This window comes from Maylandia zebra, unplaced genomic scaffold (genome assembly GCF_041146795.1).
Source record: "Maylandia zebra isolate NMK-2024a unplaced genomic scaffold, Mzebra_GT3a scaffold11, whole genome shotgun sequence".
NCBI lineage: Eukaryota > Metazoa > Chordata > Actinopteri > Cichliformes > Cichlidae > Maylandia > Maylandia zebra.
This window is the reverse complement of record NW_027490041.1, coordinates 1,160,153-1,182,711: the sequence shown is the minus strand read 5'-3', so window position 1 is coordinate 1,182,711 and position 22,559 is coordinate 1,160,153. Positions and strand designations below refer to the sequence as shown.

The window sequence follows — 22,559 nt, the reverse complement described above, 5'->3', positions numbered from 1 at the left end:
ACAGGAATTTTACCAGGATCGATCTGGGTTGGGAGCCGTCCGGAGGGAGTAATGATAACACTCTGTGTGCTCTCTGAATTTGTAACGGTGTTGATGGTGGGATGGCGAGATTCTCCCGGAGTAGCTTCTCCACAAAGTGGGCCATAGATGGAGCTCCCGATTCTTCTCCCTCCGGCACCCTGTACAGTCTGAGCGACTCCCTCCTCGAGTAAGCCTCCAGTGATGTTAGTTTTGTTTGAAACTTTTCCTGCATGCTTTCTTCCATCTCTAAAGTTAGAAATATCCTGTCTCAGAGTGACGCTGAAAAACTAGTTCATGCATTTATTACTTCCAGGCTGGACTATTGTAATTCATTATTATCAGGATGTCCAAAAAACTCCCTGAAAAGCCTTCAGTTAATCCAAAATGCTGCAGCAAGAGTCCTGACAGGGACTAGAAAGAGAGAGCAGATTTCTCCTGTATTGGCTTCCCTTCATTGGCTTCCTGTTAAATCCAGAATTGAATTCAAAATCCTGCTCCTCACATACAAGGTCTTAAATAATCAGGCCCCATCTTATCTTAATGACCTTGTAGTACCATATCACCCCATTAGAGCACTTCGCTCTCACACTGCAGGCCTACTTGTTGTTCCTAGAGTATTTGAAAGTAGAATGGGAGGCAGAGCCTTCAGTTTTCAGGCCCCTCTTCTGTGGAACCAGCTTCCAGTTTGGATTCAGGAGACAGACACTATCTCTACTTTTAAGATTAATCTCATATTTCCATTAAAAGTGTTGAATTTGACTGTTTGATGTTCTTTATGATCTCTGGCACCAGTTCATCTGTAGGCTGAGCTCAATCCATCCATTTAGTGAAATTATGTTTAAAGGTCTCCTTGTTCTCTGAGCGTGCACAGATCCTGAAGCAGAAAGCCTGGGTTACAGAGAAATGATCATCACTGTGATGATGCTCATCATCTCTGACTGGGATTTGAGGTTTTGTCAAAGCAGCAAAGAAAGCCTGGCTATGTTGGACTGGGTGTGGAAGCAGCTCCCAGTTTGAGTTCAGGAGACAGACGCCCTCTCTACTTTCAAGATTAGGCTTCAAACTTTCCTTTTTGCTAAAGCATATAGTTAGGGCTGGGCCAGGTGACCCTGAATCCTCCCTTAGTTATGCTGCAATAGACGTAGGCTGCCGGGGATTCCCATGATGCATTTAGTTTTTCCTTTCCAGTCACCTTTCTCACTCACTATGTGTTAACAGACCTCTCTGCATTGAATCATATGTGTTATTAACCTCTGTCTCTCTTCCACAGCATGTCTTTATCCTGTCTTCCTTCTCTCACTCCAACCAATCACAGCAAATGGCCCCGCCCCTCCCTGAGCCTGGTTCTGCCAGAGGTTTCTTTCTGTTAAAAGGGAGTTTTTCCTTCCCACTGTCGCCAAAGTGCTTGTTCATAGGGGGTCATATGATTGTTGGGTTTTTCTCTGTATTTATGAAGTGCCTTGAGGTGACTTTTGTTGTGATTTGGCGCTATATAAATAAAATTGAATTGCATTGTTAGTATCTCAGACAAAATCTCGTCTGTGTTCTGGAGCTTATCTTTGTGTTCTGCAACCCTGGTTTCCACATCATTAAGCCGCGCATTGGCTTTATCCAACTCACCCCTTATTTCCACCAGTTGCGCTTTCGTGTCTTTTCGAAATTCTTTCACCTCTTTCCCAACGCCTCTCAGTTCTTTCAGTATCAGCGTCAAACTTGCTGGGTCAACCTCATCTTCTGTCCCAGAATCCTCGCGGCTAGGAGTGGGAGAGTGGCCTCGGCTAGCCCTATAGGGGCTAACGTTAGCCCCTTCTGTTAGCTGCACATTGCCATCTTCCACGTTTTCAAACGTTAACTTCTTAGCTATTTTGTTCTTTCTGGACATCATTTAAACCCCTTTTTCCTCTTTATGTGCACTTAGATAGTGTATTAATTTACTTGGGGCAGTTTTAATAAGTTTCAGTCGAGAGCTCTCGTACTAGGTGTCCATCCCCACGAGCGCCGGAACCGGAAGCCTTGAATAAAATGTTTAATTGGTTCATTTAAAAAAAACAAAATGTCAATTGATCTGACCTCAGAGTATTTAGTTTACAGTTTAAACTTTGTAGTCCAGCAGACAGAATCTTCACTCCTGAATCCTGCACATTTTTGATACTCAGGTCCAGCTCTGTCAGAGTAGAGGACTGAGAGCTGAGCATTGAGGACACAGCTTCACAGTTTTCCGCTAGAAGTTCACAGACGTTGAGTCTGAAAATGAAAACATGAACAAAGACTGATGTTAAAGTGTAATCAGGGTGCAATAACTAATCTTATATTTTAAGAATCCTTGTTGTTTTATGCTGAGCAGATGTGGTACGAAACAACAGTAAAGTTTACCTCTACTGTTTAAATTGCTGGATTTATTTTCTCAGTTAAAAACAAAACAAACAAACAAAAGAAAAAAGAATACAAATCGGTCAGACCTCAGAATATTCAGTTTGGCGTGTGGACTCTCCACTGCAGCAGACAGAAGCTTTACTGCTGAAGCCTTCAGGCTGTCGGTACTCAAGTCCAGCTCTCTCAGACTACAGGACTGGGAGCTGACCACTGACAACAAATCTGTACAGACTTTCTCTGACAGCTTACAGCTGCTCAGCCTGAAAAAAATAACAAGAACAACAAAACAATAATATTTATTATCAAATAAAATCTCTTTATATGTTGAATCTAAGTAATCAAATGTGTACAAATGAGTACACTACAATGCACAATTAAATAAAAAAATGTTCAAGAATTTAAGTGTAACAGAAGAAAAATATTTCAAATTAAACACAATTATTCCAATGTATGTAAATGGAAACCAGTGAAGAGCAGGTTGATTTAGTGACAGTAGTTCAGTGTCTGCTGGCACAGGCCTGTGAGTACTGCAGTATTACACTTACTACAGTACTGCTGGTCACTTTATTAATTCTAATATGTGTGTAATACTGCAGTATTACACTTACTACAGTACTGCTGGTCACTTTATTAATTCTAATATGTGTGATTACTGTAAATGTAGTTATAAATAATGTATCACATCCTGGACTCTCGTTTCATTTTCTGTCTAAAAGCTGCTTTGGCTCATTCCCCTTTAAAGACCCGCTCTCCCTAAAGGCCAACTTTATTTTGATTGGATGATTTCATAAAGCACGCTGAAGGGCAGTAGCCAGTTATCATGAGCTCCATCTCCTCAACCTTCTGGTTTAGAAATTATAAGAAACTGTATACCTCATAAAAACCCGTCTTGATCCATGCTCAATCATCCAGGTTAGTAAATCCCAAAAGTTGATTCTGTTCATCTGGACGTAGCGCTTTCAGTGGGAGAAACATTTCGTCACTCATCCAGGTGACTTCGTCAGTCTCAGCTGACTTCTGGTTTCCAACCCTATAAAAAGTACATTTGCATAATGACTGAAACCAGCCCACTGAAGGAACAATAAGGCTGGGAGGTCAGTTCCTTGACCATTAGGTTTGAGTCATTATGCAGATGTACTCTTTATAAGATTGGGGAAAGCTGCAGTCAGCTGAGCCTGAAGAAGTCATCTTGATGAGTGACAAAATGTTTCTCCCGCTGAGAGCGCTACGTCCAGATGAACAGAATCAAACTTTGGGGGCTCATAAAATCATGATTAGAAATCTTCTCAGATGTATTTTTACATTTTAGATCCACAGCAACAAAGTTCACAGCAGGATGTCTCTGTTCAGTAATTATTATGCCCATTACCTGCAAACTGTGAGGTACGCAGGTAATGTCAGGTAAACACTAGCTGTCTGAAACTGTTCCTGTTAAATGTGTGTATAAAGGAAATAAGCTGAAATACAGAGACTGGATGGATCTGTGCTTTGACACCAAACATTTCTTCCTGTTAAAAGGGAGTTTTTCCTTCCCACTGTCGCCAAAGTGTTTGCTCATAGGGGGTCATATGATTGTTGGGTTTTTCTCTGTATCTATTACTGTACGATCTACTGTACAATATAAAGCGCATTGAGGTGACTGTTGTGATTTGGCGCTATATAAATAAAATTGAATTGAATTGAATTACATCCCATTTCAGGTACCTGGAACCTGAACCTTCTCTGGAAACCTAGGACGCTGGCGGGTTTCTCTTGCTTACCTATCTGCTCATCCTCTTTCTTTCTGCTCGCATGATGATTTCCTGGTTGAGTTTGTAAAGACTTTTGCTCAGGACCTTCTTGCTGTGCGGCAACAGTGCTAACCACCGTCCGCTGTATGTTTTTCAGTCATTAAATCAAACCATGAAAGATCAACTTGCTTCTCGTGATGAACCTGTCTGTTTTCGATTCCACACCAGGGTCTGCCCACTGGAAAGTTCAGGGATAAGGGTGGAGGATACTCACACAAACATAAAAACCCAGATTGCAACTCCAACTCTCTGTTCTAGTTAACCAGACCTTTCAGGCTCTTGTTCAATCAGAACCTCATGGAGTCTGAGTTAGCGAGACAGTTAAACATCCCTCTATGCCCCCTTAATCCGCCCATTCCCACTAAGTCATTAAATAACCGAGTGTCCCCTCACATAACTCAGCGCACAGAGCCTGTCACCCCTGGCAATCACAAGAAAACACTTACCTTTTTTGCTTTTCATGCACCTCACAAACCACTCATACTCTGGTTTCCTTGGCTAGAATTACATAACCCCCACTTAGACTGGTCAGGTCAGAGGGTAATCAGTTAGAGTCTGTTCTGTCATTCAAATTGCCTTGTTTCTGCCCGTCCACCGGAACCTGTGGAACCATCAACCAACACTGAGACTGTTTTAGATCTCTCCTCTGTCCCCACCAAATGTCATGATCTTCAGGAAGTATTTAGCAAAAGTAAAGCGCTTTCACTGCCACCTCACAAACCACAGGACAGCACCATAGAACTACTCTCTGGCTCCACCCGGCCTTCTAGCTGGCTGTATAACCTGCTTAGACCTGAGTGTGCGGCTATGGAAAAGTACATTAAGGAATCCCTCGGTGCAGGCATAATCCAACGATTGTCATCTCAAGTTGGAACTTCTTTTTTGTGGGGAAAAAGGATGGCTCTCTCTGGCCATGCATTTACTTCAGGGGCCTCAGTGATATTACCATCAAGAATAAGTACCTATTACCTCATTAGCTCTGCTTTCAGGCCATTTCACAGTGCCACTGGGTTTACAAAACCCCACATCCGCAACGCTTACCACTTTTTCCAGATCAATCAGGGAGACAAGTGGAAGACCGTTTTAAACATGCCATTGGGGGACTACGAGTATTTGGTCATGCCGCCTGGGTTAACTAATGCTCCCGCAATGTTTCAAGATTAGTTAACGATGTCCTCCGGGAATTCCTTGACAGGTTCGTATTGGTGTATCTGAATGATATCCTCATTTTTCCCAAAACCTGCGAGGAACATCAGTCTCATGTCCATGCTATTTTTCCAACGTTTGCTGGAGAATAAACCTTATGTCAAAGCAAAAAAGTGTGAATTCCATTCCTCATCAATAACTTTTTTCAGTTACATTTTGGCACGGGGGCAGGTGAAGACGGATCTGGCAAATGTGAAAGCTTTAACAGAGTGGCCTACCCCTTGTACCCATTGTAGATTCAAGAAGCATCTCCAATGGGTTTTGGGAATAGCAAATTTTTATAGACTGTTCATTTTCAACTATAGTCAGGTAGCTGCACCACTCAAGTCTCAGCATGCATCTGGTCCCCCAAAGCTGAAACTGCATTCACCAAACTTAAGTATCTGTTCACCACGGCACCTTTTTGGTTCACCCTGATCACAGTTGTCATTGCAAAGGTGGACACATCAGAAATTGGAGAAGGGAGAGGTAAATGATGCCAAGTGAAAGAGAATGCTTTGGGGGGGGGGGGGGGTCATGCTGCTGTCATGGTCTGTGTGAGCGGCGGTGGTTTCCCACTAGACTCTGGTTTCTGCCTTTGGGTGAAGCCTGGTCAGCCTGTCCACTGTCCACACCTGACAGTAATCTACTAGGCTGAATATAACATCAGCACTCCCAATAACTCTGCTAACCTCCTAATCCTCGGATCATCTACTCACCCTTGCAGTTCAGTCACGTTTTCCTGGATGCTGGTCTTCTTGATTCACTCACAGCCACATTAATGCCTTTCGTCTCTTAGACTTACTGGACCACTTGGCCTGGATTCAAAGCTAACAAGTACTCACCCAGACCTCACCACCTGCCTTCCCCAAGTTGCTTTCCAATTACTGACAAGTAAATGGTAAATGGACTGATTCTTATATAGCGTTTTTCTACTCTCCCGGAGTACTCACAGCGCTCTATACAACATGCCACATCCACCCAATCACACCCATTCTCACAAACACTTTATCTGAACTTAGTGCTTTCTAAGTACATTCACACGCATTCATACTCTGATGGATGCATCGGAGAGCAAGTTGGGGTTAGTATCTTGCCCAAGGATACTTGACATGCAGACTGGAGGAGCCAGGGATCGAACCACCAACCTTCTGATCAGTAGGTCAGATCAGACCAGCTTTACCTCCTGAGCTACAGAAACCCCAAATAAGACATTGAAGATAACCTCGTTCACTTACTGTAACCTCCACCAGTGATCTTTCTGATGCTGCTCTACCTCTGTTACAGTGACTCAGATTACCATCAACCAAGACCCATTTCCGGAAACCTACCATAGAGCCCACTTCATGCTCACAGCTTCAAGTGCTTGACTTCCGCCATAGTTCACAGTTCATGTTAAAAAATTCCAAGTGTCAAGTTCCTGTGTGTAAATAAAGCCTTCACGTCTAGTAATATTCAGTTCCTTCACCTTTGTCTGTATTTTGGGTTCACCATGTTGTTCTGGCCACACCGAGGTAACAGATTTATATTTGAAAAACAGAGAGACATGGGGGATTGCAATAAAGATGAGACACAAACCAGACCTTAAAATAAGAACATCTGAAAACGATGTAGGTGCAGTCTGGTAGCTCAAGTATTTGCTTTAAAAAACAGAGCTAGACTCCTGGTTGTTGGAGACAAGTGAACAACTTGAGGATAATAAACCTGTCAGAGGGGCTGAAGGATCAGAGCTCATGTTCTTATAGGCTGGATCTGGATTGTGCTTTGATTCGAGTTGAAGACAAAAATATTTCAGAAATGCTGACATGTCCTGCTGGAGAGAAATATTTAAAGTATCATGACTATTTTAGTGACTATTTTTTAATTTTTCTAAAGTGGTAGTGTTCTTTGAACTGAGCACCTCTGATTTATTTCCCATGATTTTAAGAATGAAGCGATGAGTTCATGTTTACTCACAAAGCTTTGTTGGAGGCTTTGACCACTGGCAGCATTCTCAGAAGAGCCTCCTCTGAAGCAGAGTATTTCTTCAGGTCAAACACATCCAGATCTTCTTCTGATGACAGTAAGATGAAGACCAGAGCTGACCACTGAGCAGGAGACAGTTTATCTGTGGAGAGACGTCCTGATCTCAGGGACTGTTGGATCTCCTCCACTAGAGAACGATCATTCAGTTCATTCAGACAGTGGAACAGATTGATGCTTTTCTCTGCAGACAGATTCTCACTGAGCTTCTCCTTGATGTACTGGACTGTTTCCTGATTGGTCTGTGAGCTACTTCCTGTCTGTGTCAGCAGACCTCGTAGGAGAGTCTGATTGGTCTGCAGGGAAAGACCCAGGAGGAAGCGGAGGAACAAGTCCAGGTGTCCATTTGGTCTCTGTAAGGCCTTGTTCACAGCATTCTGGTAGAAGTGTTTCTCTGCAGATTCTCTTGTTTCAGACTTCTTGGAGGTTGTCTGTTGTTCTTCCAGCAGATTGAGTCCAGAGTTGATGAAGGTCAGATGGACATGAAGAGCAGCCAGAAACTCCTGAACACTCAGATGGATGAAGCAGAACACCTTGTCCTGGTACAGTCCACTTTCCTCTTTAAAGATCTGTGTGAACACTCCTGAGTACACTGAGGCTGCTCTGATATCGATGCCACACTCTGTCAGGTCTGATTCATAGAAGATCAGGTTTCCTTTCTGCAGCTGATCAAAAGCCAGTTTTCCCAGAGACTCAATCATCTTCCTGCTCTCTGAACTCCAGTGTGCATCTGTCTCAGCTCCTCCATCATACTTGACCTTCTTCACTTTGGCCTGAACCACCAGGAAGTGGATGTACATCTCAGTCAGGGTCTTGGGCAGCTGTCCTCCCTCTCTGGTTTTCAGGACACGCTCCAGAACTGTAGTAGTGATCCAGCAGAAGACTGGGATGTGGCACATGATGTGGAGGCTTCGTGATGTCTTGATGTGGGAGATGATCCTGCTGGCCTGCTCCTCATCTCTGAATCTCTTCCTGAAGTACTCCTCCTTCTGTGGGTCAGTGAACCCTCTGACCTCTGTCACCATGCCGACACAGTCAGGAGGGATCTGATTGGCTGCTGCAGGTCGTGTGGTTATCCAGAGGCGAGCAGAGGGAAGCAGTTTCCCCCTGATGAGGTTTATCAGCAGCACATCCACTGAGGTGGACTTTCTAGGGTCAGTTAGGATTGTAGTTTTGTGGAAGTCCAGAGGAAGTCGACACTCATCCAGACCATCAAAGATGAACACAACCTGGAAGTCTTCAAAGCTGCAGATTCCTGCTTCTTTGGTTTCAGTAAAGAAGTGATGAACAAGTCCCACCAAGCTGAACTTTTCCTCTTTCAGCACATTCAGCTCTCTGAAAGTGAATGGAAATATGAACTGGATGTCCTGGTTGGCTTTGTCTTCAGCCCAGTCCAGGCTGTATTTCTGTGTTAAGACTGTTTTCCCAATGCCAGCCACTCCCTTTGTCAGCACTGATTTGATTGGTTCATCTCTTCCAGGTGTGTCTTTAAAGATGTCTTCTTGTCTGATGGTTGTTTCTGGTCTGTCTGGTTTCCTGGATGCTGTTTCAATCTGTCTGACCTCATGTTCATCATTGACCTCTGCAGTCCCTCCCTCTGTGATGTAGAGCTCTGTGTAGATCTGATTCAGGAGGGTTGGGTTTCCTGCTTTAGCGATGCCCTCAAACACACACTGGAACTTCTTCTTCAGCTTAGACTTAAGTTTAGGCTGACACTTCTGAAGAGCATCTGAATCAAAAAAAGGAAAAAAGAAGGAAAAATACAAATCTGGTCTGAAGGAGCTATGTGACGTACTTTGTCCTTTGTTGAGCCTATCATACGTTTTAGTTTTTAATATACTTATTCTACCAGAAAACCAGAAAAAAGGGGCTACAGGAATTCCTAAATGTAATTCCTGAAAACAGCCACATTAAATGTTTTGAACCTACACATCTGTATTGCTTTGCAGCTTTTCATATGTACCTGATGCCAACATGTGCAGGCTAAACAGGTTTCTGCTTTCTGTGCCTCTTCTCCAAACTTTGTCACCAAAAATAACAACACTGCTATGTTATTTAAATAAGCATCTGAGAGAGATTCAGTAATTCACATTTAATTCTTGTCGTAAATTACAATGGCGAAAGATAATGTAAACCCTTTCTGGCCACACTAAACATGTTCCTTCTCGTTTGGCTCTTGGCGAAGGCAGTCGCACTTTTCTCCTCTTCTCCTTCCCCTTATCTTCCCTGCTTAGCCTCTTGTGTCTTTGTCTTGTCTCATGTGTATTTCACTTCCCTGGAACACTCTCTCACAGTCTGTGTCTAAAAACCTAAAAGAGAATTATGGATTTGATCAACTGGTCTCTGAATGCTATTGACACCCTTTTCTCAACGAGTTGTCTGGGCTCGGGAGAGCCCGAGTGCCCTGGAGGGACTTTCCCTGCCGGATACACGATGGACGAGTGGCAGACATGGAGGATCGTGTGCCTGGCGGGACTGTCGATCGAGGACGCTGAAGATATGTACCTATTCGGAACCATGATAACAGGGTTCTTGCTGATCGGAGCTGGCTTGGCCCTGGTTTATCGGAGAATTAAGAAAGCGGAACCGGCTGTTCAAACCCCCACAAGGCTGCCCGCTGGGATTGAAAGGATGGGACGAGGTGCGGCTTCTCAGAAAGGGCTCAGTGAATGCAGCATGGTTAAGAGCTTGGAGGCGCTAACGGCTGCAGTGAAGGCTCAGAATAACACCTCTGAGTGTATATTGGATTACATCAAGGAAGAATCCACTCGGAACAACACCTTGGGGCGGAAGCTGGATTACATCGCGGATCAGTTGGCTGCGGTCGTGAAGTCTCAGAATCTGCTCTGTGAGCAAAAGCCTGAAAAGACCACAGAATTGAAGGTAAATAACATAATTGAGAGGCTCGCAGCTATCCAGCGGGAGATTGAGAGACCAGTGTCGGTGTCGGAGTGTTAAAAACAGCTTGAAATTCTCATGAGTTGTTTGTAAAAGAAAAATCACAAATCATATAATGCGGCTACCCCTTCGGCGCCAGCTGTGGGCTCAAGGCCTGAGCTGAACAAAAACTCCCTGATAACGACTGTGTTGAGTCTGTTCCTTCCCATTCCATGCAAGGCCACCTGGGTTGGCTGGTAGACTGTTTACTTAGCCTGATAGGGCGGAGGACACTGTCTCAGCTGAACTATGGACACGCACACACATACATTTACACTGATAAGCACTCACACATCCCCCCTCCCCTTCCAATGCCTTCGATGCTTGTTGCCTCCTGGGAACACGAGGCGGGTCTGGGCCCACGCCGGAGAGTCGGCGCAGTGGCAGGATGGCTGCTGTGTTGCCTGGGATTACTCCTTATCCCCTAACCAACCTTGTTGTTGGTCACGTGCTCTATAATGTTGTACTGTGGACATTTATGTGCTTTCTGTGCAGAGGAGTTTTTTTGTTTCCTGTTCTCATGCTGTCCTCTATAGCCCAGCATGAGCAGAGGTCTCTTTTTTCCCCTTGTACTTTCCCATTGTAGTGTAGATTTCAGTGTTTTTTCTATAATGCAACGTTCTCTGACTTGTATCCCCATGTGATGTCTGTGTTGTGTGTGTATGGTCGGGGGGCGGGTTCATTCCACTGCAGGGCAACCTGACACTGCAGGTGATGAATAAAATTTGAACTTGAACTTGATTATATAAAAATGTGGCATTTAAGTCAAATGACTCATGCTTTTCTTCTTTAAGGCAATCAGTTTGCATGGTTTTTAAAAGTAAAGAACACTTGTGTTTAATTAAATACAGCTCACATTAGATCTAAGTAGTTTCACAGGTTTATGATGTCCATGTAGTTTAGAAAATATATTTGCAGGCATGTAACAAATCCAAACATTCGTCGTAGAATGACGTTCTTGCCCTCTCCTTTTTCTTACAGTGAATTCTGAGGTTTCACTTTCACATCTCAACAAACTGCAAGGTGACCATTTTTATTCATGGTATATGATACATGACCTCACCTTGTTGAGCAGATGGATCAGAGTATAAACGTAGCTGAGAGGAAAGAGAAGGATCTTTGATCTGAAGATGTTTGATTGTTATCTTGCATGCTTTGTCTCCTTTTTTCCTCACTGTGTCGATCAAGCTGCGTGCCTTATCTGCTCTGGCTAGGTTCTTCTCCAGTATCGATTCTTTCTCCAACTCATTTAAGACAGTGTCACATACGAGGGCCTCAAGCAGCTGTGTGAGGATTTCTGTTGTTACCCTCCAGACAAAGGCTGACCGCACCCTGGCAAGCTCCTCCTCTACAGAAACAAGAAAGAGACATAAACATGGTTCTCAGTCGACATCATGTGAAAAATATTCTAACTTTGTTGAATTAAAACTTCATCATCTCATCAACAAATACTGAATTTTAGGATGTGTGGGGTTAAAATTATGCCAGCTTAAAATGAAACTGAAGAAAATATTGAAACTGAAAAATAATATTGTAACCGATACACAGATGATCTGTATTGCTATACAGACGGGCAGGTATACAGGTATACTATGAACAAATATACATATATAAAGATGAAGCACTGTGAGGTAAACAGATCTACAGAGTGCTATGAAAATATCTACAGTAGTGGAAGCGTAGCTCTCTGAACAGACTATAACAGTGTAGGCACTATAACAGAGACTACACCATGTCAGTGTCCTAAAACTACAGCAGTAACCAACGTGGTGAATGTTGATAATGAAAGGATCATGGTCACTGGGAGGAGGAGTGTAGAAGGGTTAGGTGAGTGGATGGAAAGGCTCAGCGGGGACTGAGTTCAGTAGGGTAACAGCTGTGGGGAAGAAGCTGTTCCTAAACCTGCTGGTTTTAGTCTGAAGGCTCCTGTAGCGCCTCCTGGAGGGGAGGAGGAGCTGGAAGAGTTTATTGGCAGTATGAGAGGAGTCCGAGAATGATGCATACTCGGCGTAGACATCTCTTCTTGCGGACATCCTCAATGCCAGGAAGTGGAATCCCTGTGATGTGTTGGGCGCTGCAGTGCCTTGCGGTCAGCAGCAGAGCAGTTCCCACACCAGACTGTGACACAGTTGGTCAGGATGCTCTCTATCACACAGCGGTGGAAGTTGATTCTTCTTCAGTATCCTAAAGAAAAAGAGGCCCTGATGGGCCTTCTTGACCAGGCTGGAGGTGTTAGTTGACCAGGACAGATTCTCAGAGATGTGGATCCCCAAGAACTTGAAGCTGGAGACCCGTCCAAGGATGGAGTTGGATGCATACTAAGGTCTGCAGTCATAGAGGAACGGGCTCAGCACACAGCCCTGTGGAGTGCCAGTGTGAGTGTGACAGTGGTAGAGCTGTTATGGCCTGACCTAACATGCTGAGGTCTGTTGGTCAGAAAGTCCATGAGCCATGATCCAGGTACAGATGGAGTTGTTGAGTCCAAGATCCACACGTTTGGTGATCAGCTTGGAGGGAAGAACTGTACTGAATGCTGAGCTGAAGTCAACTAACAGTATTTTTGCATGAGTACTCTTGTTGTCCAGGTGTGAGAGTACACAGTGAAGAGCTGTGGATACAGCATCCTCTGTACTCCATTGATTTGATAGACAAATTGGTGAGGATCCAGTGTGGGGGGCAAGCATGCCCTGTAATGCATCAGGGCCAGCAGCTTTTTGAGCTTTGCTTTGTGTAATGTTATAAATACTTGGATAATCCTCAGAGTCTCTGGACTTTTACTTAGAGATATTATATTCAGTCCTGTGGATAGTTATATATTTAAAAATATATGATCCTCTCTGGTTACTCTGGTATGAATGACTCTGAATCACTTTATGGTAAATAACACACTATTGGCAAAAAAAAAAACCTGTGAAAGAATTCCAGATGACAAGTCTGTAGTTCGACATACAAGTGACGACCTTTGACCTTCATCAGTTTTTATTTAATTGTGTCAGAGAAACTCAAACGTGCTCTTCATGCAGCTGAGTACATTCAGTGTTTAAAACGGAAGCTGTGCAGGTCTGAGATCAGCAGCTTTGTGAAACACCAAGCTGAGGTCCTGTTAATGCTGATATATAGTGACACAGTTACATTTCAATTTAATTCAATTTTATTCATATAGCGCCAAATCACAACAACAGTCACCTGAAGGTGCTTTATATTGTACAGTAGATCGTACAATAACAGATACAGAGAAAAACCCAACATTCATATGATACAGGGGTGATTAATCCTTTGACTTTGTTTTTATCAATAAAACAGCTGCAGCTTTCACTACAGCACATGTGGTGCTTTAACCTTTGTACTGTTTGCATCAGTTCATTCTGCAGTTAACATGTGAACATGTTGGATGATCTGTCTGCTGTCACTGGGTGGTGCTGAGGTCTGAATCTGAGGGCAGCTCCTGCAATCACAAAGAGAACAGAACCATCACAAACTGAAATATAAAGTTTATCTCAAATCTGAAATAGAGCTGATCCTTCTGTCCTCACACACCCAGGATCTGAAGTTCTTCTCTTACATTTCTTTAGTTCTTCAGCTCTGCTCACATACGAGCTGTTTATTTTTTAAAGCCGTATATACCAACAGATTTTCCAATATAATGTTAACCTTTGAGTTGTTGGTGCTTTGTGAATGTGAATCTGCATACATGAGCAGACGGAGCAGGTTTCAGTCCTGGTTCAGTCTGCTGCTGCACCGTGGTCACCAACATACAGAGGTATCATAACAAATATTAATGCTTTTTTCCCTCTCAAAGGATGTAAGCTGTACTGCACGTGTAACTTTGTGAACTTACCTCAATAAGAATGATTCAGACTGTTTTATTTAACCTGAATATTTGAAACAAACTTAGTAAAAACAATACACAGAGTCAGTGCTAAAAATGTAATCCGAGGAAAAATGAAACACACATTTTAACTTAAGCTGCCAAGCAGAAGTATTTGGTTTGAGTACATAAATATTAGGCTTTGCTATTTAATCTGTAATTAATGATTAATGAGGGGTTACTGAAGTGCAAGCCTTTTTTAAAATATGTGTTAATATCCTTACAGATGTGGCAAAAGAGTGAAAACATGCTGCTGTTTGCACATATTGAATAATCAGCTCTGCACAGGAGCTGCAGCAGAGTGCAGCCTGTTGCTCTTACAGTGTAATACTCATAATAAAAGTACAGTAACTGTGGTTAGTTACTGACTGAGCAGCCCGGTGCGTTTCTGCTCATTTCGTTCACCTGCACGGGTTAGCTAAACAAACTTTACAAAACAAGTTTTGCCGATAGCCGAGTGCCCATCTTAGCTAGCTAGCTAAGGATGTTAGCTACAGATTAGCTTACAAACACCTTTCACTTACCAAAAATATTGTGGCGGCTCTCAGGTCCTTCTGTCAGGCAGACACTGAAGAACACCTGAGTCTGTCAGTTTGAAACAGTCGGTAAACGCTGGACCTCCTCTCAGCGTCCCCGCTCTATGTGCCGTTCAGAGATACGCAAGTTTCTTCATGACTGCGGCTGCTGCAGATATTAGGTCGTCCATGATTTCTACAGTCACTGGTCAGCAATATAATGTGCGCAAACATATGTGGCTCATATATGTGGCTCTGAAGCCCCGCCCCTCAAGCGCACCCTCAGATGCCGAAGCAGTGCCAACTAATTGAAGCTGAAAAAATAACTGTACGTGGAAAAAAACGATGTAAGTGTGAAAACCACATGAACAGTGAGTTTTTCTTTAAATTTCTATATTTATGTTTTTTCACTATCATTTCACTTTCAATACATTTGTTTCAGTTTCAATATTTCTTCAGTTTCATTTTAAGGTGGCATCGTTTTAACCTCATATGTGGGTTCAAAGTACAAAAAAGTCCAGTTGTTTCTCTGCCAAACTCCTTAGACTGGAAGTTCTCATGTTATATTAATGTCCCACAGAAAGATTAAGGCAAAGATTAGGACAGGTTACAACTCGTGAATTTCATGTACTTGTCACAGTTACAAAAAAGAATCTGCCTGAAGTCTATACATCCATACGTCTCATCATACAAAGCACTGATCTCCTACCTGCTGATGGAGCTGCTTTGGCTGGCTGTTCTTTAGGTTCTTCCATCATCTTTCTATAAAAACACGAGAAGATGATTTTACCAAAAGAAACAGTGAACACAGTCTGGGTGTCACATCATATGAATTTGTGTCATGGTTTAGTGTACGGGCCACACACACTGAAACTGATCTGTGTGAAAGAACACATCGACGACATGTGAATGTAGTGATAACCTCATCATAATAGAGGTTTTTACTTTTTCACATATTTGTTCAGTATAATGATTAAATAATCTGACAATACAAACCTAAAATACTTTGTTCCCTGTCTGCGACTTTGTGCGTCTCTGCTGTTAGTGCTTAAAGGAAGTTTTAAACTTAAAATCCTTCCCCACATATGTGACTGTGGTCTCTGGGGCCATTATCCTGAAACACTGGGGCTCAGCCCTGAAAGCTTTGCTATCTTCACCTGATAACAGCAGCTGTTTAAAGTTACTGAGTTTGACAGGGAAGTGAATGTAAATGTGAGACACTGTGTGCTCACAGCTAAAGGCTGCAGTCAGCTGTGTCAGAGCGTCCAATGATCCTTTAATAAACACTCAGAGCTCCATGTTGATGAAGCTGTCATGTGTGAGCTTGTGAGGCTCCTTTAAACTGGCTCTGCTCTGTCAGATGCTCACCTCTTCTTCACTGTCTCATCAATCTGCTGCACTCTCCATCTCCTCTCTCTCTCTGCTGTCCTGTTTAAAAAAACAAACAAATCAGCGTTAGCCAATCAAACTCTGTGCAGATGCTGCAGCTACAGCTGATATGTCATTCAGCTGTTCATCAATCAGCTTCTGCTGCTGTTTATTCTGCTCTTACTCTGAACACGTGCAGATCTAGGAAGATTTTCTTGGGGTGTCAAAATCAAAGCGTTTGTTTTTTCAAACACACGTGCAGGTGTTTATATCACATATGGTTTAAATGATTCAAATGCAGTAAGTATACATGTTTCATATATCGTCTATAACTGAATTATGTTCTGTAGCCTACATAATGAAACACTTTAGTTGCATAAAACGTGAATTTTGATTTTATGTACTGTATATGTCACAGCATCGCAGTGTGGATGTGGAGAAGAGAGGACCCAAACGCAGGCCTCACAGGTGGTGAAGGCTGGTGTTTATGACAGAATGACAGAGTCTGAGATGGATGACTGACTGGAAGACCAGCTGAACAGAAACGACACATGTGGGACTGACAAAGACACTGAACTGGAGGACACTCAGGACTTACACAGGCTAATGATAATGATCAGGGTTCATATGCCTTTTTCAGGGTCAAATTCAAGCACTTCTTAAGCACTTTCAAGGTCCCTTTTCAAACTTTTCCAGCACATCCCTCCCTCACCGCCAAAAAAAAAATGCATGTTTCAATTCACATCACCTCAGTAAGACCATGTGAAAGTTAAGACAAATCATCCTAGGTGAACTTAAACACCTTTGTTCCCTTTTTGTTAAGAAATAGAAAAACACTCCACACAAAAATACTGCAAAAGGAAACTGTTGCCTTATATAAAGAGTGTATAAACTCAAAATGCACATTTCACTTAAAAATTAAGATGTGAAAAAATCAACTTGTTAGATATTCTTCTCCTGTTGAAAAAACCCCCAAAAAGAAATAAATAAGTCTTCTCATCAGATATTGATGCTTCTTTCCTGTGTGACAGAAAATAGGAGACAGATGTTTGTTTGTTTTTTAAGTTAATTCCCAATAAAGCTGTTTTACTGCTAACTACATTGCTGTCTGTATTATTGCTGAAGTCCTAAACAATCACCTTTAAAGTAGAGCTGGGCGATATGAGATTTTTTCATATCACGATATGTTTTTTTCATTTCAGGCGATAACGATATCTATCACGATATCAGCCAAATAACTATATTTGTAAGATTTAAATGTGCCGTTGCTCACAAGTAAAATGTGAAATAATCAGCAGCTTGTTTTTATTTAAATATTTATTTCCCATAATAAGTTCAACAGGGTAGATGTACTTAAGGAACATGAGACTTTTTCAGATAAATAAAGGCAAATATTGCAAACTACACAAAAGGCAGCCGCTAAAGCGTTTAAGTTTCAAAATAGAACAAACGAAACAGACTAAATTGTCAATTCCACTTAGAAACAAAATATTAATTCTAAAAATAAATCTTAGTTTGTTTTACAGAAGAACAGACAAAACTGACTAACTTTTGTCAATATCAAATAAACTGAGAACTAAAAGGAAATTCTCAATCTCTCCTTGTTGTATAGCTGAGCTTTTCAAACAGTTTTAACAGTTACTTTAGTCTGACAAAAGCCGAATGACGAATTAGCGCTTCCAGTCAGAGACTGAGGCTACGTCCACACGTACACGGGTATTTTTGAAAACGGAGATTTTCCGTTTTCGTTTTAAAAAATAATCCCGTCCACACATAAAGGCAGAAATGAAGGAAAACGCTGCTATGAACATGCCAAAGCAGCAGGTGGCGCTAGATTCCTAACCGTGCAGAAATGTTGGCCAATCAGAAGTCTAGAAGCCTCGGTGGGAAAAAGTAAACAAAGCTGGGGCATAGAAGCAGAACCGAGTCGTATGTGTGGACGGACAGTAACTGTGTGTATATGTAAGCATTTAAACACTGCAGAGAGTAGAATTAACAGTATTGTAGAAATTCATTTCACCGAAACAATAACGTGGCGCACAGTGTGACGCATGCACCAGTTTATTGTATTTCCAGACTTGCTTTCGGCACATTTACAGTGCACGCTACTCTGTTTTTGTCAGACTTGAAATAGCCGAAATACCTTCACACTACGGAGCTTCTATGGCTCTTCCGTTCGACAATCTCTCCGGCGTTGGAACCATCATCTGTTTTCTCTTCGGTCACGCTCGGTTGATTTTTCTAGTCGGCACACTCATTTCCTCCATTACGCGCTGGCTGCTTCCCAAACAAACACACGTGCGGCTACTTAGTTTGGATTGGCTGACCTTTTTTTTTTTTTTTTTTTTTTTTAAGAGGACAAGAGCGGCGAGGTCTATCGCAATAGTTTAATTTTTCTATCGAGAAAAAGTTATATCGCGATACATATCGTTATCGTTCTATCGCCCAGCTCTACCTAGAAACCAGGTCAATGTGTCTGTGGGTTCAGTCATCCAGGTCATGTGATCTAAGGAGCTTGGAGAGAAAAGAGACGTCTTTAAGTTTCTGGAAGACGTTTCATCCGAGAAGCTTCTTCAGCTCTAAAACCAAACGGTGGAGAGTCCCAGATATTTAAACCTGAGAGGGAAAGAAAGCATGTCGCTGACCCACCACTGATGTTATTTCAAGGAGGAAACTGAGAGCCTTTGCACCAGGAGCACAAACATCAGCTCCAGCAATGATCCACTGATGTGTTTTTATTCCATGTATGAATGTTGTTATTGACAGAGATGACGTTTGTGTGTCAGTGATGCAGTGACTGTTGTTGTTACCTGTACAGGCTGGTTAGACTCTATGAAACAGATCATACAGATCTCTGCATGTTAGAAGAGACTATTAAAGGTCATGAATGAGACAAAGGCAGGGAGGCGTCCTTTACAGCTAAACAGCAGAGTGAGAGAACAGCCAGCACCTCTACATTTATCACATTATACAGCACATGTATGATACTGACAGGGATGAGAAGAATTTAGTGATTCTGATCCCATCATTGATATTACTTATTGATTCTCAGTAGCTCTGCTCTGACAGTCACCACCATCACTGAGCAGCATATCAAAGACATTTGTGCACATTAACTGCATGTTGTGGCTCAAATGTTTGTGCATGTTGGAGGCATTTCCTCTTTGTTGTGATCAGTGTTGGTCATTACTCAAAACAGTCATTATTACACATATTACACAGAACACTTTAATTAAAAGTAATGGAGTACGTTACTTCATTACTCCTCATAACATTACTTTGATGTTAAAATGAACAAATGAGCATGTAACAACATAAAGCTGAGGTACAGCCCCACACACCAACACAGATCCTGATGAGGTCACGTGATGTTTCTCTGAGTGTTTATGAACACAAATCAAAGATGAAACAGCACAAAGACACTTCAAAGTGATTCTACTGTAGAAACATGAACAGGTAGAAACCTGCAGCCTGACTGCTCATCACTTTGTTACCTGTTCAAGTTCAGCAGCAGCAGCTCACTTTATCATTGTGAAAACAAAAATGTCAAAAACCATTGCTATTCTCTATAAAACAAAGCTGAACAAAAAATCATTATACACACTTTATTGTACTCTGTTGCTTCCATATATGACTTACTGTCTGGAGATATGGGCTAATGCATATAAAACGAACACTCTTCCTATTTTCAAGTTACAAAAAAGAGCTATAAGAATTATAAACCAATCAAACTATATAGAACCAACTAACATTTTGTTTATTAATCTGAATACCCTGAAATTTTATGATTTAGTTGAATATAAAATGGCACAGATAATGTATAAAGCACAAAATAACTTGCTTTGCCGCAGGACTCAGAAGCTGTTCAAAGTCAGAGAGAGTCAATATGACTTAAGGGGAAGAGATTTCTTTAAAAAAAACAAGATAAGGACAAATATAAAGCAGAGATGTGTTTCTGTTAGAGGAGGTAACCTGTGGAATAGTTCTGACAGGGATTTAAAAAGGTGTAGTTCATTTTCCTTGTTTAAAAACATGTTTAAAAATAGAGTATTAGAAAAATATATAAATTAAGAATGAAAAGAGCAAAAAAAAAACAACCTCTTGATTCTTTTGCTTTGATGTAGTTACTTATCTAAGGTGGAAAGTTTTTTTTTCTTGTTTGTTTGTTTGGTTTTTGCTTTGTTTTCTTATTTGCTTCAGGCCCTGTGTACAGGAGCTGCATGCAAAAAGATATTTTGTGAAAAGGGTTGGCGTAATAAGCAAATGCTTCAGCCAATACCTTTTGATTAGCCTTGTTTCATGCTTACTTGCTTTATGGTCGATTTTTGTTCTGTTTTCACTGAGATATTTGAATGCTAATCAATAAAATCAAAATCAAATCACGGTGCTGGTCTGGGGTCAGTGTTTACTCAGCTTTAACTCACTCTGGGTTCTAGGTTAGCTTAGCATTAGCTTAGCGTTAGCATGCTGTGTGCTAGCTCAGCGTCAGAGCTCTGCAGGTGTCTCGTGTGTAAATATTAATCACAGTGACAGTAAAGGAGGTAAAGGGCTGTGACGTCATCACGTACGCTGCGTCCTCTGTGGGCTCTGAGTGAACTCAAAGTACAAACTACAAGTACACAAACACGAACGTAGCTCAGAGTGGCGGACACACTCGGCCTCGTTGGTCCAGCTGTGAGTCCGTTACCGTGAACTATGGAGCGGCAGATTTGTGCTGAACTAAGCTGCACACAGCTGATGTTAGCCAGGAAACATTACACACTGACTTTAATGGAGAGACCGGAAATACAAACACACACAGTTTGTTGTGTGAAGAAATCAAACACGAGCTGAACAAACAGTAAAGTTCCTAAAGACAAACTGTTAAAGGAGGAAACGAAGCAAACTTACAGTTTCTTCACACACCAACAACAAGCTCCACTCCACGAAGTTCAGGAAGTGAAATTAAACTTTGAGCAGGAAGGAAACACCCAAAGAGACGTTTGAGGACAATCAGGAGCATTGGAACACTGTGCTGCGTTCAGGTGCACCTCGGAAACTCCAAACCTCTGGCAGGCTGTGATTTATTTCTGCTGGTTTTCCTGTTTGAAGCACAAACATCCGTCATCACTTTGTTGTTGTTCTTCCTGCAGCGTTTAAATATTTCAGCACTGAACTGATGTTTCTTCAAAGCTCATTTCAACCTGTTGAAGTCATGAATGAAAGTGCAGACTGAGAGTGGATCACATGATGTTTGAGGTGTGTCATGTGACATGTTCAGTATTGTCACACATGTCTAGATTGTCCCTGATATCATAACTGCTCAAACACTGATGATTATATTTGAAGAATTATTCCTGATGGCAGCAAAGTTTGAATGGAGCTCTCTGTCTGTGCTGATTTGTCGCCCTCTGGAGGTCAAAGCACAAACTGCATGATGTCACTGTAACCACCACAGAGACAGGAAGTGTTTTTATGACTGAAACACTGAAATGATGCTAACGGCTGTCGTTAGGCTCACTGACAGCAGTGCTGATGTGTTCATGTCAAACACTGGCTCAGGTCAGACTCCTTCATCCTTCTCCAGCGTGAGGCCGCCCTCAGACCCACAGGAGCTCTGACCTTTGACCTCCTGACCCTAACCATTTTTTCTTGTTGCATCTTTAAATGCAAATCCTGTGAAATGGTCAGGGGCGGCTCTAGAGAAATTTTCTTAGGGTGGCAAAATCAAAGCCTTTTCCCCCAAACACATATGCAGGTGGTTACATGTGGTTAAAATGATTCAAATGCAGTAAGTATGCACGTTTTTCATATAAATATAGTCTATAACTTAATTATTGTCTGTACCCACATGATTACACACTTTAGTTACATGAAACATGTGAGTTTTGATGTTATGTACTGTACAGCCTGTATATTAAATACATATGTAGCCCAATAAGTATAAACTCCAGAAAGCTACACAACATGGGGCGCTTCATTTACAAACACAAGTCTAACTTAAGTTTCACTGTTTTTGTTAGAAAACTGTCACATTGTTACAGCTTAAATGACACAAAATGTCAGAAATCTGCACTGTCATGAACAAACATGTAAACCTCATTTTTCATGATTTGTTGGATTCACCCTCTGAGGTCTGAAATACAACCGGACATTTGTGACTCCTTTGAGTTTACGTTTGTATTTCACCCTCAGATTGTTTCATTTTATTTTTTCCTCCTCTTGCTTTGTTTGGTATCTTTTCAGCTCAACTGAATTTAGTTGTTTTTTCACTGACATACTGCATTAGTATTACTATTACTATTAATGTAACTATTACTGATCTGAAATCACACAAAGAACCTAAAATCCTAGCAGTATTTTTTACTGTAAAAAAACCACAGACGTGTTGGGTAAATGTTTATAACTTGAAATGCAAATATAAATTGTACATTTTGTAAACAGATACAACTATTTATCTAAAAATGCAGCCAATACACCTGCTGTTTTTTCATTTTCTAC

At 41.8% G+C, this 22,559-nt stretch overlaps 3 protein-coding genes across 3 annotated transcripts in view; 1 reads left to right on the top strand and 2 right to left on the bottom strand.

Annotated features, from left to right (window-relative positions):
* The window catches only part of LOC112432719 (uncharacterized), a 99,748-nt gene extending 78,745 nt beyond the window's left edge, over positions 1 to 21,003 (bottom strand). The window contains exon 1 of the mRNA XM_076881409.1: positions 20,970 to 21,003. The gene's annotated coding sequence lies outside the window, so the exon portion shown is untranslated. The remainder of the gene's footprint in view (positions 1 to 20,969) is intronic.
* LOC112432846 (protein NLRC3) overlaps positions 1 to 22,559 on the bottom strand; it is a 154,899-nt gene that overhangs the window by 13,888 nt on the left and 118,452 nt on the right. Inside the window, exons 2-7 of the mRNA XM_076881286.1 lie at positions 16,080 to 16,139; positions 15,421 to 15,473; positions 11,392 to 11,676; positions 7,326 to 9,120; positions 2,481 to 2,654; positions 2,092 to 2,265 (exon numbers count right to left, since the gene is read on the bottom strand). Of these exons, the coding sequence (XP_076737401.1) occupies positions 2,092 to 2,265; positions 2,481 to 2,654; positions 7,326 to 9,120; positions 11,392 to 11,676; positions 15,421 to 15,469 (2,477 nt within the window). The 5' untranslated portion in view covers positions 15,470 to 15,473; positions 16,080 to 16,139. The remainder of the gene's footprint in view (positions 1 to 2,091; positions 2,266 to 2,480; positions 2,655 to 7,325; positions 9,121 to 11,391; positions 11,677 to 15,420; positions 15,474 to 16,079; positions 16,140 to 22,559) is intronic.
* LOC143415889 (uncharacterized) lies at positions 9,071 to 17,178 on the top strand. The gene is made up of 3 exons (XM_076881309.1): positions 9,071 to 10,274; positions 11,310 to 11,351; positions 16,498 to 17,178. The coding sequence occupies exons 1-2, from the start codon at positions 9,714 to 9,716 to the stop codon at positions 11,310 to 11,312; spliced, it is 564 nt and encodes a 187-aa protein (XP_076737424.1). The 5' UTR covers positions 9,071 to 9,713; the 3' UTR covers positions 11,313 to 11,351; positions 16,498 to 17,178.

Excerpts from the sequence above, each read along its gene's own strand:
- LOC143415889 (XM_076881309.1), top strand. The coding sequence starts at position 9,714 with ATGGATTTGATCAACTGGTCTCTGAATGCTATTGACACCCTTTTCTCA.